This window comes from Sebastes umbrosus, chromosome 3 (assembly GCF_015220745.1).
Source record: "Sebastes umbrosus isolate fSebUmb1 chromosome 3, fSebUmb1.pri, whole genome shotgun sequence".
In the NCBI taxonomy this organism is placed as follows: domain Eukaryota; kingdom Metazoa; phylum Chordata; class Actinopteri; order Perciformes; family Sebastidae; genus Sebastes; species Sebastes umbrosus.
The window spans coordinates 27320865-27337417 of record NC_051271.1 but is presented as its reverse complement, the minus strand read 5'-3'; the positions used below and the strand labels follow the sequence as shown (position 1 = coordinate 27337417).

Below are 16553 nucleotides of genomic sequence, written 5' to 3'. Positions count from 1 at the left end.
TTTAAAATAGTTACTTTTGAGAACTTCACCACAAACAGGACACTTAATAATTATGATAATTATGAACTTCCTGGGAGGAAGCCACCCAGAAAAGGGTCTAGTTCTGAAAGGCGCAGAGCATACTTCTATTGATTGCTAGCTAATTTTTCAACAAGATATCACAGTTCAAAATGTGCCGAGAAGACCATTAAAGGCATGGACACCATATGGTCATGTCTGTCTTAACATGTGCCACCTGTTACAAATTGAGAATAAACAGATTACATGTCATCTGACAGTTTACACAGCGTATGATTCAATGAAATATGATCCACCTGGTCTGGTCTACATGTTCTCTGGATCGGACTCGGAGAAGATGTAGACAAGATCGGCTCAAATTGTTAAAGGCTAGTGAAATTGGATCCATTTAACATAGCTCAGGCCTGACATACAGTACATGATGTGCTACTGTATGTTTCCAAAAATACACAATAATTTAACACTAGGCTACATGTGGATGTCCGGGGAAAAAACAAGACTGTGCACATTACAACAACTTATGTGTCAAAATGTCATCAGAGGCCAATCACGCCTTATTCTTGCTTGTAAAGTATGCCATTCAATGAAAGAAGAAGTGCTACGAGGAGGGGGTGGGTGAAGTAGTTAAAGTAACAAGCAAAGACACAGGAATGAATTTGGCCTTGGGATGTGAGAATGTACCATAAATCACAGAGTCATGAAAGTCAAACCGACACCGCAGAGTGATGTATGGCTACATCTGGTGCCGGCGCATTGGCTAAGCTTCAAGTTTGAGAAGGAGCGAGTAAGCAGATCTTCTTTAAGTAACTTCAGAGCCTCTCATACTGTACATAGATAGAGCATGAATTCAGACTCATGTATGGCAACTGCACGTACGACACTGACACCGAAACACACGCTGCTCCTCCCCCTTTTCTTGCCCTCCCATGTTCCCCACTTTTCATCTGTTTCATGCAAACCTGCTGCTTCAGTCTGACTCAAACTGAACAGGCTTCAGATCTGTAGACCACCTGCGCTTACGCCATGAGCTGCCAAACCGTCCTCCCCGTCTCCGTCCACCAGGCAGAGGCAGAAGGCCTCGCCTCGACGCCCCTGTCGGTGGACTCTGCAGAGCGGTGTGAGGAACATGAAGAGAGCCTGACCCTGTTCTGTTTGGATGACCTGGAGCCTTTATGTGAACAGTGTGCAGCTGTGAGCCACGCAGAACACAGGGTTTACCTCCTGGCTGAGGCTGCTACTGACTGCAAGGTAGGAATCAGGTATCAGGCTCTGCAACCACCACATTGTAACTACATTGAAAACTAATGTAGTTAATTAAGCCCTTGAGAGAAGTAGCTATTACTATAAAGCTGGGGGAGAAGTCAAATAATGTGTAGTTTAGAGAATAATGAATCAATATAAATGGATAACTGTTTATTTCAACACGTTCTCATCCTAACTCGTCACATATTGTCGCTTTGTCATGACCCTTTGCGTCATTTTATTTTTGCCATCAAAACCGCTAGTTCTCCTTGGCGTTACCTTAGGATTAGGCAACAAAATCAAAATATCCACAATAGTTAGGTTTAGGAAAGAACTACATGGTTGGGCTTCAAACTACTACGTTTGTACAGTGAAAATGACACTGGACGTTGTGAAAGCGGGACACGAACAAACAGCTGATTGTAACGGGATGCACGGGACACGAACACCGGTCTCCTGGATGACGCCTTGTGTTTGTTGGACCTGTCCACCTCCCCTCCTGCCCTCTCTCGCTCTTTAAACTACGTCACCACACTCCCGGCGCACTTTCTAGGAGCGTTTACTGCTGTCGCAGATGGGTTTACATTATATTTAATGGAACTCCCAGTGCGTTTCATACCGGCGCTATAGGGTGCGGCGGTACCAAACACCGGCGGCTGTGACAAATCCTCGGTATTTAACGCCCTGGGAATGAGAACTGGCTGTTTGTTTTCCATCTTCAAATCACTGCTACTCCTTGTACTTAAATTTGAATGCAGGAATAGTACTTGCTGTACTTGTAGCTACTTTTACTTAAAGGGGACATATCAGGCTCATTTTCAGGTTCATACTTGTATTTTGGGTTTCTACTACAACATGTTTAAATGCTTTAATGTTCAAAAAACACTTAACACTTTATCTAACGACTAAAACTATCCAGTATTTTACAAGAAAAGATGAATTATTAGAGAAGAGCAAGACAAATCTAATATTTTTGTGTAGAGGAATATATTTTTGATTCTCTCCTGTCACATTAGTCATCATGTGAACCTGAGGTTTAACTTGTGTCCGCTTTGAAGGAGCTACTGAAGTAAAAGACCTGAAATAGGCCTCCTTATTCCTCCAGTGAAAGCAATAAAGCATCATGCTGAAGTATTGGATCCAGAGCAGCTGGCAGGAATTCACTGTCCTCGAGGACTCTTCAGCAGGGCAGACGAATGCCAACGAGAGTGCTTGAAGCCAAACAAAACAGTGGCACAAAGACGTGAAATAACAGCAGAGCTCTCGACTATACGCGGCACGCTCTTCCAAGATTCAAAGTCTTTTTTTTTACTGAGACTTAGTGTACGACTGTTTGGTACTTTTTCATTAACATGCTTCCTGCGACCACAGCAAGTGGAGGCAGTCAGGCATTTTTTCATCTCCTGTAAATATTTGTTTTCCTGCCCAAACAGATGCCGTCTGTTATAATCCAAGATTAGTTTACACAGGCAGAATTCAGAGTGAGGTTTAAAGAGGCACCGAGCTCAAAACTAAGCTGGTAATTACTGTTGCTATCATCGTGTCACAAAACGCAGTTTAGATCTCATTAGACGTGCAATTTGACCTACACACACACACACACACATACTCACCGAAACGCTAGAACAACCTGAAGAGCTGGTGGATTATGTTAAATTTGAGTGAAGTCAGTGTTATATCTTTTAAATATTATTGATTTATTAATACTGTTGCATTAAAGTATAAGCAGCATGTTTTAGCTGGTTGAAGCAGAACAAATGTATGTCATGTATGTAAAATCCTGCAGTCCACCCACACAGGTGTTTCCACTTGTTAGGACTCTTCTCGGGACATTGTACCCTGTTATCTTTTTTAGTGCTACATAATGTTTTGGTAACGTGAAATAATCAGAGTGTCTGCAGTGTTCACCAAGTTAAATTTAAGACATTTTAATACCACAGACAGATCAATTTAATACCTTTTTCATAATCTTATACTGATAAGAAATATGACAGGGTGCCAGCACGGACATAAAGCATGACTTTATTGACATTCATATCACGTTTTTGTCAGTAGAAGTACTCATTGTTCAGAATGGCCCCTCTCAGTCTATTATCACATATTGCTTGATTATAATTATTGATGAATTAACATGTAAGCAACATTCTAATATTGTAGCTTGAAAAGATGGAGCTAACTGTAACTGCTATTGCAACTGCACCTGCACCTCCTCATGGCTCTGTTTTCAGGATTTAAAAAATCTATCCCGTGACGGGAGACTTTGACCAATCACAGGTCATTTCAGAGAGAGAGAGAGAGAGAGAGAGAGAGAGAGAGAGAGAGAGAGAGAGAGTTCCTAGTGAGCGTTCCTATTGGCTGTGCTCCAGCTGGTGGGCGGTGCTTGGTATTTCCTCAACTGATCTCAACATGGCTCCCGAGTCACAAACTCTCTCATTTTACAGCTAAACAGTACACTACAAGATGTTTCTGAAAACATTTGAGGCCAGAAATAGGCATTACAGTAACATAATATTGATTCATATTTGATCAGCGCTGCCTAGTTTGACCGTTTGATCAGAGTTTGTGAGTGACAGCTGCTCAGAGACAGTAAGGCTCCAGCTTGGCTCTGATTGGTTGTTTTCCTCCGGTCTGTGAAATCTTGCAGATGCCATTAGGAGCACCGGAGGACACAGAGGAACATGATTTTTTGCAGATTCAAATTAGTCATATTTGCTCCATTTCTACCCACTGCTGCTTTAAGTAGAGTACTTGTCTTTGGCTACCCTGTGATAGTTACAACACATCTACTAATGGAGCACAGTTTCAAAGTAATTCTCCTTTTGTCCACTAGGAGGAGCTCAGAACATCACTAAACGGACTGAAGAAGAAGATGATTGACTGTGAGGAAGTCACACAGACCTGTGAACATGCAACCAGACATAACCAGGTAGAACTGTGACTAAAAAAAACATCACTTGATGATTGGTTCCCTGCTTTAGGACCTCCACTTCTTTCCTCACACATTCCTTGCTTTTTCTATTCCTCCCAGGCTGAGGCCAAATGCACAGAGCAGCACATGAAAAAGGAATTTGAGAGTCTTCACAAGTTTTTGGTAGAGGAGAAAGTAGAAAGGCTAGTGGCGCTCAGAGAGGAGCAGCAGGAGAAGAAGAGAGATGCAGAAGAACAGATGGACGGCATGAATCAGGTGATCAAATCTCTGGAGGAGAAGATCCAGCTGGTTGAAGAGGAGCTGGATGCAGGAGGAGACGGGGTGGGATTTTTAGAGGTAACCAATCAAATGTTAATCAGTCAATGATTGGGAGCAAGTGTTTGTATTTAAAATAGTAACCATGCTGACTCCTTTTTTACAGCACTACCAAGACATGATGATTAGGTATGTGACATTTATGGGTATTTTTCGCACACATATAGGCACATACACATGCAGATGAAACTGTATAACTGTGTGCATGTTCCTGTTTATTTACTGCAGCACATGGGCAGATCACAGGGAGCCACAGAACACACCTCTAATAGATGTAGCCCAACACCTGGGTAACCTCAAGTATGCTGTGTGGCAGAAGATGAAACACATCGCCCCATACAGTCAGTCTCGTTCTGCATGCACTTCCTGCTTCCTTCTTCCTCCTTCCTTCAGTACCCTCTGACCCGGTTTGTATCCTCCAGCTCCAGTGACCCTGGATCCCAGGACAGCTGGCCAGTTTCTGAGGGTGTCTCCTGGGTTAAACAGCGTCCATATCACCCCTGGACCCTCACAGGGACTGGGACAGAGTCTGGATGTCCCGGTCCCAGCTAACCCTGAACGTTTCCATCCTTATTCCTGCATCCTTGCGAGAGAGGGCTTTGACTCAGGAGTGCACTGTTGGGATATTGAGGTATTTATACGTACTGAGTCTGAGCAGTATAACTATGAGCTACAATTATTGGTTAATATTAGCTTAGAAAATAGTTTCAGTAGACATGATTAATAGGCTGCTTTTTAATGCTCTGGTCACTTTCTTGGTTTATGTTTAATATATTTCTGTTTAGTTTCAGTTTATATATTTGTATTATTTGGTTTTTGTTTTGTAAGAATGCGCTGTCCTTACACATTGTTGGTCACTGATAGTAAAAGTAGTGTTAAAAGTGCTCTATATGATTTCCAGAGCATTAATATAGCAGCAAACAACTATTTGCTATGTAAAGATATAGAGGAGCAATGTCTACCTGAGCAGAGAATGAAGTCACTCTCCCTCGGTGTGTGTTGTAGGCCTAATCCAGGCTTCTCCATGCTTTGTTTACATAGCCGTTTGTGTATGTGAGCGTACCCCACTGGCTAGCTCCATATACTCTATAAAATATGGACGTAGTCTCCGTGACGTCACCCATAGGTTTCTGAAGAGCCGTTGTGAAGCTGAAAGTGGGTGGCTCCATCCGTCTCCATCTTCGCAGCGATGACACAGCCTAGTTCACGGCTAATCCATAAATCGGTAAAGAGCAGGATTGTTGGTGGAGCCGAGGCTGGCCCGGGTGATGTAGCAAAGCAGATAGCTGGCAGCTAGCGACCTGGATACGGCACCCACCTGTCACTCAAAGCGGCAATGCCCTCATCAATGCCAAACTTTAAGCCTTAATATAAATTAAACAGTTGGGTTAAATAAAAATTCACTCCCATACAGTTGACATGAACGGGGAAATTAGCTATAGAGACCAAAACCGTATTTTTGTACCAGGTTGTAAACATGTTTATTTCTGCTGTAAAGTTGTGCATTTTAACATGGGGGTCTATGGAGATTTACTCACTTTTGAAGTCAGCCTCAAGTGGTCATTCGAGGAACTGCAGTTGTTGCACTTGCGAGTCAGCTTCTTTTCTCAGCACCGGTGATTGCCGATTGGCTAGCTCACGGCCGCCGCTTTGCACCGCTCTCATACGGTGGTTACAGCTGATAGCGCCGTCCCAACCAACAGCGCCGTTATTGAAGCGTTGCACCCTCCAGTTTTCCTCCAGGACAACACTGTCAGGTCAGCAGTGTTGCCATTGTTTTCACTGTTAGCACCATCAGCTGCGAGCTGCCGGCTCAGCCATCGCCATGTTGAGAGCAGTGCAGAGGCAATAGCAATGCTCCCAATTTTGCATTTAGCACCTTTAAATATCCAGTCTTATCTGTCACAGTTAATTAAAGTCACATTTCAGGGATCCTTGCCAAAAAAGTACATTGAACCATTTTTGTCAAAATGATGTGTTTATGTAAACAAAAATATGGTTGGGCTATAGTATACACGTACCTTGAGATAAATTTGTTTCTGAGCTTATCCCTGCCATCCAACCTGTGTGTCTAATCTTTTTCTCTATTGATTTCAACAGGTTGGTGACACCAACAATTGGACAGTCGGTGTGGCTGCTCAGTCAGTGTCCAGAAAGGCAGAGTTTGAGGCCTGTCCAGAGGCAGGACTCTGGTGCATCAGCCTGCAAGAAGGCGAGTACCTGGCTCTGACCGCTACCACTCGGACCCTAAAGTCACCCCACCTCAGCAGGGTCCGTGTGACGCTAGACTGGGATGAAGGGACGCTGGAATTCATGAACGCCGATACTGACATGAATCTTTTCACATTTAGACATCGCTTTACTGAAAAGGTATACCCATACTTTGAGAGTATATCGTCGTGTGGGGGCTTTGTTGTGTTGGCACAGAGAGTGAAGGTCAGCATGGGGTCAGATGATGTCCCCGTGGAGGACACTGATATCGCTGAGGAGGATCAGGGGATGAAAAGGGAATCTAGCACTGAGGGAGACATTAACGCTGAATTGACCAACAGCAATGGCAAGATGTCAGAGTGTGAACATCTGACTGAAGACAAAAACTTGCTGATGTGTTCTATGAGAGAGAAGAAGAAAACCAAACGTCAGAGATGCACCACGAAGGACCAGCTCAATAAAACAAAACCTGCTGAGAAGGAAAAGACAAAAGACGACAAACCTGCTTTCAATAAAAAGAGCAGCAAGCCCAGGTTCACTGTGACCTACCATGTTTCACTGAGACTTCATCCACAATGAATCTGACATTCACAAACAAATCCAGATGAATCATGTTCATGGTATCGGCGAGAACGCCAGTCTATGCACCGATCCGATACCATCATTTATTAACCCAGAGAAATATCAACTTGTTTAACCGTAAATCAACTCTTCGTCACCGCTCCAAAACAGTAGCCTTCACTGTGCTGTTGCCCTGGATGCATCACGGCTGCCACTGGCAACCACTGTTTTAGAGCCGTGAAGAAGATCTGATTGCAGGTAGTTTGTCACGTGACGATAGCAAACAACAACTGTGCGGTGCGAGTGGAGAGTGCAACGGTAACGGTAGTCAGAAGTTCAGGTATCAGAATCGGTATCGGGAAGGAAAAAATGGTATCGGAACATCTCTCTTCCTGATGAATTGTAATTAATTTGGTAATCCCTTGACTTTTCATTTAGCGACATCATGGGGTCAAAATTTGGTTTATGACCAAATACCTGCAAAACTAATGACCCTATTAATTATTCCCATCAGCCTCAGCTGTACTTTTAGTGCTATTAGCAAATGTTAGAATGCTGACATGCTAAACATCAACATATTAGCATTTTCATTGGGAACATGTTAGCATGCTGACATTAGCATTTAGGTCAAAGCACCACTGTGTCTGAGTACAGCCGCTTGCAAAGATGTAGACGACGATGAGTCTTGTGGTGCCTTCAAATGGGGTCGTGTTTACCGTGTTTACGAGTTTAGCCCATATGAACGCCCCCCTCTTGTGGTATTCACGACCTCGTAAGTGGAAAGTTTCTGAAAGCTCCGAGTTCACGACTTGTGACATGTTTTGTTGACGTTGTGAGAAATGGTGGAGCCCAAGGAAGTTAATTTTTCGGTGTATAATAACTTAATATATTGAAATTTTAGTCGTATATTGTATATACGACTATGTGAGGAAAATGTAATCCCAATTGCCTCATCTTTTTCCTCTGTCATTATGCCTTTGCATTTCCTGTTACCCACTCTGTTATGTTACCCACTTGCTAGCCTGCTAAATTGTTAGCCCCTGTGGCTTCTAGATGCCGACAGTAACGTTACTATTGCCGTGGCCTGGCATCGGTGTTCTCACGACTTAACCACTTGAGCGCCACACCTATCGTTTTACACAACTTCCCATCTCGTTTTTTTCTAAGTAGTGTGATGAATATATATATATATTTGCTGTGTGCTCATCAGTATTTAAATCCTCTGTAGCTGTATTATATCCCAACAACAGAGGCTAATAGTGTATTTTACTCTAAATTGAAAGCAGAGTTTTAGCTTCACTCTTCATATCGTCTTCTGTTCAGATGCAATGCAAGACAATTTGAATTAAATTTGTTAAAAAATAGATGACTTTATTCAATTGCGCAATAATAAAAAAAAACAGCGCCACAATCATGTTTTTACATCAGTAGCTATTTGTATTCAATCAGTATTCATCAGTACCTGTATATGTCCCTGGAAATACATCCTTGTGTTTTCCTTGTCTCTCTTTCTCCTTTTAAATACACACTCCTCTTCAACAGTCTGTTTCTTCTCAGCCTCCTCCTGTCTCACAGACACACTCTCCCCTCCATGATGGCATTAGATAGTTCGTCAGTAACGTCCTCGTAACGCCCAGCACGACTGTTCAGAAAATAAATCTTTTCACTCGACTCTTGTGGCTTGAATCCTTCTCTCTGCAGCCGTGTCTTCTGGATTTTGAAGGTTCCTGAGGACAAAAGTAGAAACTTAAGTTAATGTTTGACTTTGTGAATGTGTGTGTGTTTGTTTGCATGTCCTTGCATCACTGCCTCACCTGTAGTGTCAACAGATGGCATGAGTCGCAGGAAGACAGGGCATGCGTAGGAAGGTAGGGCTTTCTGTACAGCGACCAAAAACGCCTCGAGGTCAAACTGGCCTCCTGTGTGAGCTATTGCTGCCATACCGGCCTTCCCCTCCACACCTGCACACAGACAAACAGGTGAGGTAATGGATATAACACCCACATTAAGCCCTGAATCTTTTGTCTGACATTCATGCAGCTTTGCGTGTTTTTTTCCGTCCCGACCGTCTCGTCTCATCTCTACCTGGTACAGAAACTCCATAGACGGCTACGACAGTGTGTCCCAGCAGGCGGCTGAGGACTCCCTCAACCTCTGTGGTGGAAACGTTTTCTCCTCGCCAACGAAATGTGTCACCGCTACGGTCCCTGAAATATATGTAGCCATAGTCATCCATCACCAGCATGTCACCTGAGAGACAAAAGACAGACAGACAGACAGACAGACAGACAGACAGACAGAGACAGAAATAATAACAATCATCATCATCATCCCTGGAGGGAATCACAGAGACGAAGTAGTGATGATGACTCACCAGTACAATTTTAACTTTGATCTGACATGATGATGATGATACACCGTGTTGTTTGTAAATGGGGCAATTGAAGAGAAACGTAATGTCTTCGACTGTATGTCCACATAACGTTATGTCCTCAGTGTGTCTGTTGGTGTTTGTATCCATTGCCCTCTGTATTTCTATTATGTGTCTGTTGGGTAACCAGTTCATTTCAAGGGTTAAATAAAGTGTAGCGTCTCTATTAACCCTCATTTGTTGTTTGTTTTTTCACTCATAGGGAGCTGGAGCGTAGCCCAGCATGCACTGGGTGGAAACACGATGGACAGGTTCAGTCCGTCATCACAGACGGTGAATCACTAACATTCACATTTAATTTAAATTTAATGATTCCAATCCAGCTGTCTTATAATGTCTTCAGACTGTGGGAGGAAACGTGTATGAACCCAGACAGTCCGCTATCATTATTATGACTGAATTCAGTGGTTCTGACTGAGTGACATATTTATGGATATTTCATATTATATTCAATCAATAACAATAACAGTACAGAACAACTGATAAACTGTACAATTAACCCAAACAGTGAACACAATAACTGCAGGAAGTTTGTGTAAAACGAGCGATTTGGATTCATTTTGAGCCGATTATTTCCTGTGAATATTGCATCAGAGGTGAGTTTTACTGTTATTTTAGGGACTTTTAATACAATTCTCTGTATTGTCTATTTTATTTTATTATTTTTAACAATCATTCATTCATTCATTCACTTAATAGGCTTCATTTTTTATAAAATTCATTGTTTTCTTCTCCCTGGTGCTTGGCCATCGTTCTATTTGCTCTTTGGTTGTTTTAACATACTTTTCTAATGCAGGATGAGGCTGTTTGGCAGAGAGGGAAGGCTCTGTGATTATAGCTTGTGTTCAGGTCTTCACCGTGCCACCATCTTATTTATATCTTAAATAATAATCCAAACTTTAAAAATAACAATTTCATTTAGTTTTCTTCACAGAAATGAATGAAACGCTGAGATGTAGGCCAACTGTATATTTAAAAAAAAAAAAATCTTTCTCCCCTTAAAATCAAGAAGGCTTTGCAACCCCCTGTGAAGCTTCGTTGACAGCTAGTGGGGGTCGGGACCCTCAGGTTGGGAACTAGAGAGACACAGTGAAACATACCTGAGACATAAGCAGAGTCCCCCATCTTGAAGACATTGTGAGCTATCTTCTTACTGGTGGAATCCTTATCAGCGTAGCCATCAAATCTCCTGAGTGGATCAGTGTGGTTGATGCGTCCCACTAACATGCCTTGCTCACCTGCAGAGACAGAGACAGAGAAGATAACAGAGAACATTTTGATTGACAGTTGTGGCTTTGCGTGTGTGTGTGTGTGTGTGTGTGTGTGTGTGTGTGTGTGTGTGTGTTCTTACCAGGCAGACAGGGTACACAGAGTCCCTGTGAATCCCTGAGCAGCTCTCCGCTCTCCTCGTGCATCCTGACCAGTCTGATGGGGTAAAAGCTGGGCAGGATGCGACTGTTGAAGCCACACGCCCCCACCTGGACACGTAGGAAATGTACATGAGACAGAACGCAATCTGGAAAACCCCTCACTCTACCTTGAAGACTTGGAAAACAATACACAAACCTTTCCATCTATGTTGAGCAGGCTGCAGTTGCACTCCGTGGCGCCATAAAATTCCCCGACTCGTCTGATTCTGAATCTCTGGACGAACTCTTCCCAAACAGAAGGGCGGAGGCCGTTACCAATGGCAACACGCACCCGGTGATGTGCCTCAGATGACCGGACCGGGTGGGCCAACAGGTATCGACAAATCTCACCTATGTATTGAATTACCTTGACGAAAAATGTGCTCAGTCAGTTTTGGTTCAAGATAATCAGTTGACAACATCTGGCTTGCAGCTGCACAGTCCTCCTCATTGTTAAGGTGGCAGTGTGGTTAACTCACAGTGCAGTTGTGTTTGACACAGTCGTCCCAGAAGCGACTGGCTGAGAACTTCCTTCTGACTACAACAGTCAAACCAAAGAGCAAACACTGGCCGACACCCATGATGGTACCTGTAGACATTCATATTTTCACATGCATAAACATAATACTGTACAGTGCAAACAGTTTATATACACACAAAGAAACACATACTGATAATAGTCAACTTATTCTTATTCTTTTTCCCTAAAGCCTAAGAGTACAGTTTGCAGGATTTGGTGGCATCTAGTGGTGTGGTTGCAGATTGCAACCAACTGAATACCCCTCCGCTCACTCCTCCCTTTCCAAGACTGCGGTAACTTGAGCCGCCGGGTGCAAAACTGTAACAACGCCGTTCGCCTCGCTCAGACGCCATCCTTAGCATAATAACACTACTTTAGGAGCAAAGTCAGAGGACGGCTGGCGGTAGTACAGTTTTGCTCACGTTACCTCAGTTTCACAAGTGTGTCAGAACTACAGTGGCCTTCAGGTAATGTGAAAACGCAAAAGGCTCTCGCCACCAAACACTGTCCGTTCTGGGCTACTGTAGAAACATGCAACATGGCGGACTCCATGAAGAGGACCCACTCCCTACTTAGATATGAAGGGCTCATTCTAAGCTAACAAAAACACAACAATTCTTAGTTTCAGGTGATTATACACACACATATAATGAAAACATAGTTATGAATATTATATTCCATTTCTGCTTATAGATCCCCTGAAATGCTACACAGTGTACCTTTGACAGAATCTGGTAAGATATTTTTTCAGTATACTAGCCAGATGTAACTATTGATAAGTCAGTAGAAGCAAAATACACCACAATAAGACATGGTTATTGCAAATCAATGATATCATACACCAGGGCCATAAGGATGCCATACAAGAACTTGAAAACCAGCAACCAGTTCATTCAGAAAGGAATCGCAATGTTGGTGTGTTAATGTTGATGGGGTGATGTTTGGTTCAGTAATGAAAGCAATAGTATAGCATCTTCTGAACTGTTGTGTTAAGGACAAGAAAAAATGCCTGGGAGAGAGTAAAAAAGGTGAGGCCTACCTGCAGAATGATACAGGGGAAGGCAGTTGTAGATGATGTCATCGTGACGCAAGCCGAAGGAGTGGAAACCAAAGGCAGCGATGCGATAATACCTGACAAGAAACACCAGACCTCAGCTAATCAAAAGACACTGACAAGAAATCTGATTTTAATTGAAACACTTGGAGCTGCAAATTGGTGAAAGAGTGTAAATTACTAACTCGACAAATGAGATACATGGTAGTAAAAAATAGTCAGATGTGTGTAGGCAAATCATCAGAGTTGATGCAATTGTCCTGCAGCGTTTCCTAAAACTTGCTACTGCAAGTGTTAAAAATGTGTTTTCAAGTTTGTTTGTTTTTATTTTAGTTCCCTCCATAAACTTTAACGGTGCATCAGATGATATCACACATAACTCACCGACTGTGCACCACCACAGCCGCCTTCGGCATTCCTGTTGTACCAGATGTGTAGATGTAGAAAAGTCTGTCTGCATGGAGAGAGAAAGAGAGAGGGAGGAGAAGACAGGAAGAGAAAAGTGAGTTGTCAGGAGCTGGATTTTCACATTCTTTTTTCACCTTCATGAAATGTCTTTTGTTTATTTGGCAGTGTTTCCCATGTGTGGTATGCACCCCATCATTCCTTAACATGTTTCTGTCCCTCCTTCCATATCCTCTGTATGTCTGACGGGCTGTGCAGGCGAAGACTTGAAGAGTATTAACTGAGGAATGTCGTGTGATGACAACAGTGAAAATGATACAGATAAGCAAATCAATAAGAGAAAAGATAGATCAGATAGCACAGATATATCACCTAACAACTCGAAAGTGACGTTTGGAGAGAAATTTTAATGTATTAAACCAAAAAAGAAAACTATCTTTAAAATGTATTTAAATGTAGTGTGATATTCAGTATTTCTTTGAAGTGAGTTGATGATTTGTTTGACAGTCGCATGTGTGTGTGCTTATAAGCATTGAGTGGATTAAAGACGACGAGAAGAGAGTGAAACCTGGCAGCGAGCGGTTCACTCTGGCAGGCAAAGACTTGCTGGGGAAAAGAAGGTGTTGCAATCAAAACTTTGATATCATGCAACATAAGGACATGATATGGCAACACAGTCACAGAGTGTTACAGGAATGAGCCCTAAAACCCGTAAATGAGTTAACATTTTAGCACTTCTGGTTCCCTCGTCTGGAAGTCAATGGGTTTTTTGAATGGGTTTTTAGTTAGATGCCTGAAATAGGGTCTGTGGTTAACACAAGCTGAAGAGATTTTAACGTTTTGTTCACCATTGAAGTCCTTCCTGAGTGCGTAGCGTGGTGGGTGTTTGGGTGAACTGTCCAGCAGGGCTTCCAAGCTCTGGACCTGTAGGCTGAGGAGCTCCTCTTCATCATCCTGCTCACCGCTGCTGAACAAAACCATGTGGGGCTGCAGAGATCCACTGACCTCTGACACCGCTGGGACACAAGCAAAAGTCATGTGTTACAAATGTGACTGCAAACTTCTATCTGCGTACCCAGAATATCTATCAGTCATTATCTCCAGCTTCCTAACTGTATCGACATGTTCCTACCTTCTCTCATTTCTGTCCCGAACACCATTGCCCGAGCGCCAGACACGCCGACGCAGTGCAGTAGCGAGTGCTGTCGAAGGTTGTGGTTTATGAGTGCAGCCTCTACGCCGACCATGGCCAGACCCAACCACAAAGCCACCACTAAAGGCTGACTTTCCATGTACAAGGCCACCACATCTCCCTCAGCCCATCCCTGCGCCAGTGCCCAGTGAGCAACAGCATGGCACCGCTCTTGCAGCTCCCTGAAACTCCAAACCTGGAATCAAATAAATATGGAAATGCAACAAGTTTTGACAACAATATGACTGATATTAGGGGCTTTTTTTATTCTGTTAAATATATCCATCTCAGTGAAGAGGCTGACGCCGTTGAAGCTGCATTTATTTGAAATCCTCAATGAGTCCTCACCTCTCCCGTAGCCTCATAGATCAAAGCAGGTTTGTCTGGGTGCAGTGTCACCATCTGGGCAAACAGGGCAGGGATGGTGCTTCTATTTCGCAGATTACGGTTCATGGAAAACCTCACTCGCAGGATAACAACCAGACACCTTTTAAACAGAGTAGAAAAGGGAGAAATGAAAGAAAGTTAGAAATAGGAATGGAGTAGGCAGCGTGGGATAGGGTGACCAGGTGTCCCACTTTATGATCGACTGCACAGCATTTTTATCCCTTGTCCCACATCCCACATATTGACACGATGTCCGATATTTTCATTTGCTCTAGTTTTCAAAGGTCCACTACAGTCTACCACTGCAGGACAGACGCTTTTCTAAAATCTGGCTTTTATCCAATGGGCTGTGAAGAAAGCAGGAAAGGCTGTCATCACGGCACTGTGTTTGCCGTCAATCAAACTGTGCACACGTGGGTCAAGTGCAAGTTAACCTGTCACCTGTCTTTGCTACGCTTTGCCCAATGGAGAAAATTGTGGCCCAACAGAATATGCTGTAAACTACCACAAACAAAAAGAAATGTAGCTAAAATAAAGACTGGGAAACTACTTATAAGCGGGTGGATGAAGCCGATGGAAGGCGATTCTCCGAGTTTTTTGCGAAATTTGGTAAGCGACACAGTACATATGAGTCCCACAAGAAACGTGTGGCTCAAAAAGAGATGTGCCGATCTATGGATGCATTCGGGTAAAGCATAGAGAAGTTACAAGATAAGGGGCAGGATAGAAATTATAGATAGACGTTATATCAAAATTGTAGACTACCTATCAGCATCGGTAACGTGTCCCACACAAACATACTCTTTGTCCCACATTTGGTTTGTTGGGATCTGGTCACCCTAAGCATGAAAGATGAACAAGCGTCAAATATGACAATACATGCACATTCACACATACTCCTTACATGAGGTCTCTTTTGATGGTGCGTAGAGCAACATGTAGGAACTTCCAGGAACCCCTCCAGACCACGCAGAGCCCCAGCCCTGCCAACAGGCTGCAGAGCCAGGGGAGGGAGAGCAGTCTGACAGCCCCAAACATACTGAGGCACGCTGTGACACCACTCAGCAGATGCATAGTACTACCTGTGGGCATACAAACAGTGACTTCATGCACAAAAACAATCACAATATGCATAGATTTATGTGAGAGGAGGCTTACCTGTCCGAGAATTTTTAAATCCTGCTCCACCAAGAAATTAAAAAAAGGAGTAAACAGCAGCAAAGCGCTCCTCCACAAGTCCAAAGATGTATCAGTAAACTTTTTAGTCGAGCCCCTGCAGTATAGACGAGCTGTCAGAAGTCAGAAGTACAAGACGTGATGAGAGGCAGCACATAGTGAAGCTGAGAGCAGAGCAGGTTACAACTCATATAAACTCTACGTCACTGCAGCTCTGCTCCCTGCGGTGTGATTCATCCCCCCGGGGGAACAACATGTCACGTAGTCAGATTAAATTGGAAATGTCTGACTTCTTGGGGAAAAAAAATAATTGTTTGTTTCATGAGTAACATTCAGCAAGCTACATATCATAAATGACGGTGGAGAATTAATTTACTGAAGTGAAACTATAGTGAAAATAGGCTACAACACTTTAATAGGCTACTCTATCAAAAAGTAAGCACAACTACGAGCCAAGTATACCTTTCTGTAGGCCTATGAGGCAAGAATACGTCATTATACTTTTCTTGAATATATCTCGATCAAAAGATTAAGTACAAGTAGGCCTATAAGCCAAGTATACTTAGACTTTTCTGTATACTTGTCAGTATGAGCCAAGTATACTTAGACTTTTCTGTATACTGGTCAGTATGAGCCAAGTATACTTAGACTTTTCTGTATACTTGTCAGTATGAGCCAAGTATACTTAGACTTTTCTGTATAC

General features: G+C 43.0%; 2 protein-coding genes across 4 annotated transcripts in view; one reads left to right on the top strand and one right to left on the bottom strand.

The window, feature by feature from the left end:
- The first annotated feature begins 933 nt into the window (after positions 1 to 933).
- On the top strand, positions 934 to 8426 carry LOC119484741 (zinc-binding protein A33-like). Its single transcript, XM_037763806.1, has 7 exons — positions 934 to 1266; positions 4091 to 4186; positions 4289 to 4525; positions 4611 to 4633; positions 4733 to 4845; positions 4927 to 5135; positions 6605 to 8426. Exons 1-7 carry the CDS (start codon positions 1042 to 1044, stop codon positions 7292 to 7294), a joined length of 1593 nt encoding a protein of 530 aa, XP_037619734.1. The 5' UTR covers positions 934 to 1041; the 3' UTR covers positions 7295 to 8426.
- A 183-nt stretch (positions 8427 to 8609) lies between these two features.
- The window catches only part of LOC119484740 (long-chain fatty acid transport protein 1-like), a 45723-nt gene continuing 37779 nt past the window's right edge, over positions 8610 to 16553 (bottom strand). Inside the window, exons 1-14 of one of the 3 annotated variants that reach the window (XM_037763804.1) lie at positions 15833 to 15989; positions 15579 to 15756; positions 14636 to 14774; positions 14228 to 14483; positions 13944 to 14111; positions 13075 to 13144; positions 12676 to 12767; positions 11596 to 11705; positions 11274 to 11483; positions 11059 to 11185; positions 10808 to 10945; positions 9362 to 9526; positions 9091 to 9237; positions 8610 to 9003 (exon numbers count right to left, since the gene is read on the bottom strand). In XM_037763804.1, the coding sequence (XP_037619732.1) occupies positions 8846 to 9003; positions 9091 to 9237; positions 9362 to 9526; positions 10808 to 10945; positions 11059 to 11185; positions 11274 to 11483; positions 11596 to 11705; positions 12676 to 12767; positions 13075 to 13144; positions 13944 to 14111; positions 14228 to 14483; positions 14636 to 14774; positions 15579 to 15748 (1950 nt within the window). In that variant the 5' untranslated portion in view covers positions 15749 to 15756; positions 15833 to 15989 and the 3' untranslated portion in view covers positions 8610 to 8845. Of the gene's footprint in view, positions 9004 to 9090; positions 9238 to 9361; positions 9527 to 10807; positions 10946 to 11058; positions 11186 to 11273; positions 11484 to 11595; positions 11706 to 12675; positions 12768 to 13074; positions 13145 to 13943; positions 14112 to 14227; positions 14484 to 14635; positions 14775 to 15578; positions 15757 to 15832; positions 15990 to 16553 lie in introns of those variants that run through there. The other 2 variants (XM_037763803.1, XM_037763805.1) reach the window with 2 other exon arrangements.

What these genes read in the sequence shown, in the direction of transcription:
- LOC119484741 (XM_037763806.1), top strand. Translation starts at nt 1,042, where the DNA reads ATGAGCTGCCAAACCGTCCTCCCCGTCTCCGTCCACCAGGCAGAGGCA. An exon ending in GAAACACATCGCCCCATACA is followed by an intron (nt 4,846 to 4,926) that starts GTCAGTCTCGTT and finishes TGTATCCTCCAG; the next exon opens with CTCCAGTGACCCTGGATCCC. An exon ending in TGCACTGTTGGGATATTGAG is followed by an intron (nt 5,136 to 6,604) that starts GTATTTATACGT and finishes TGATTTCAACAG; the next exon opens with GTTGGTGACACCAACAATTG.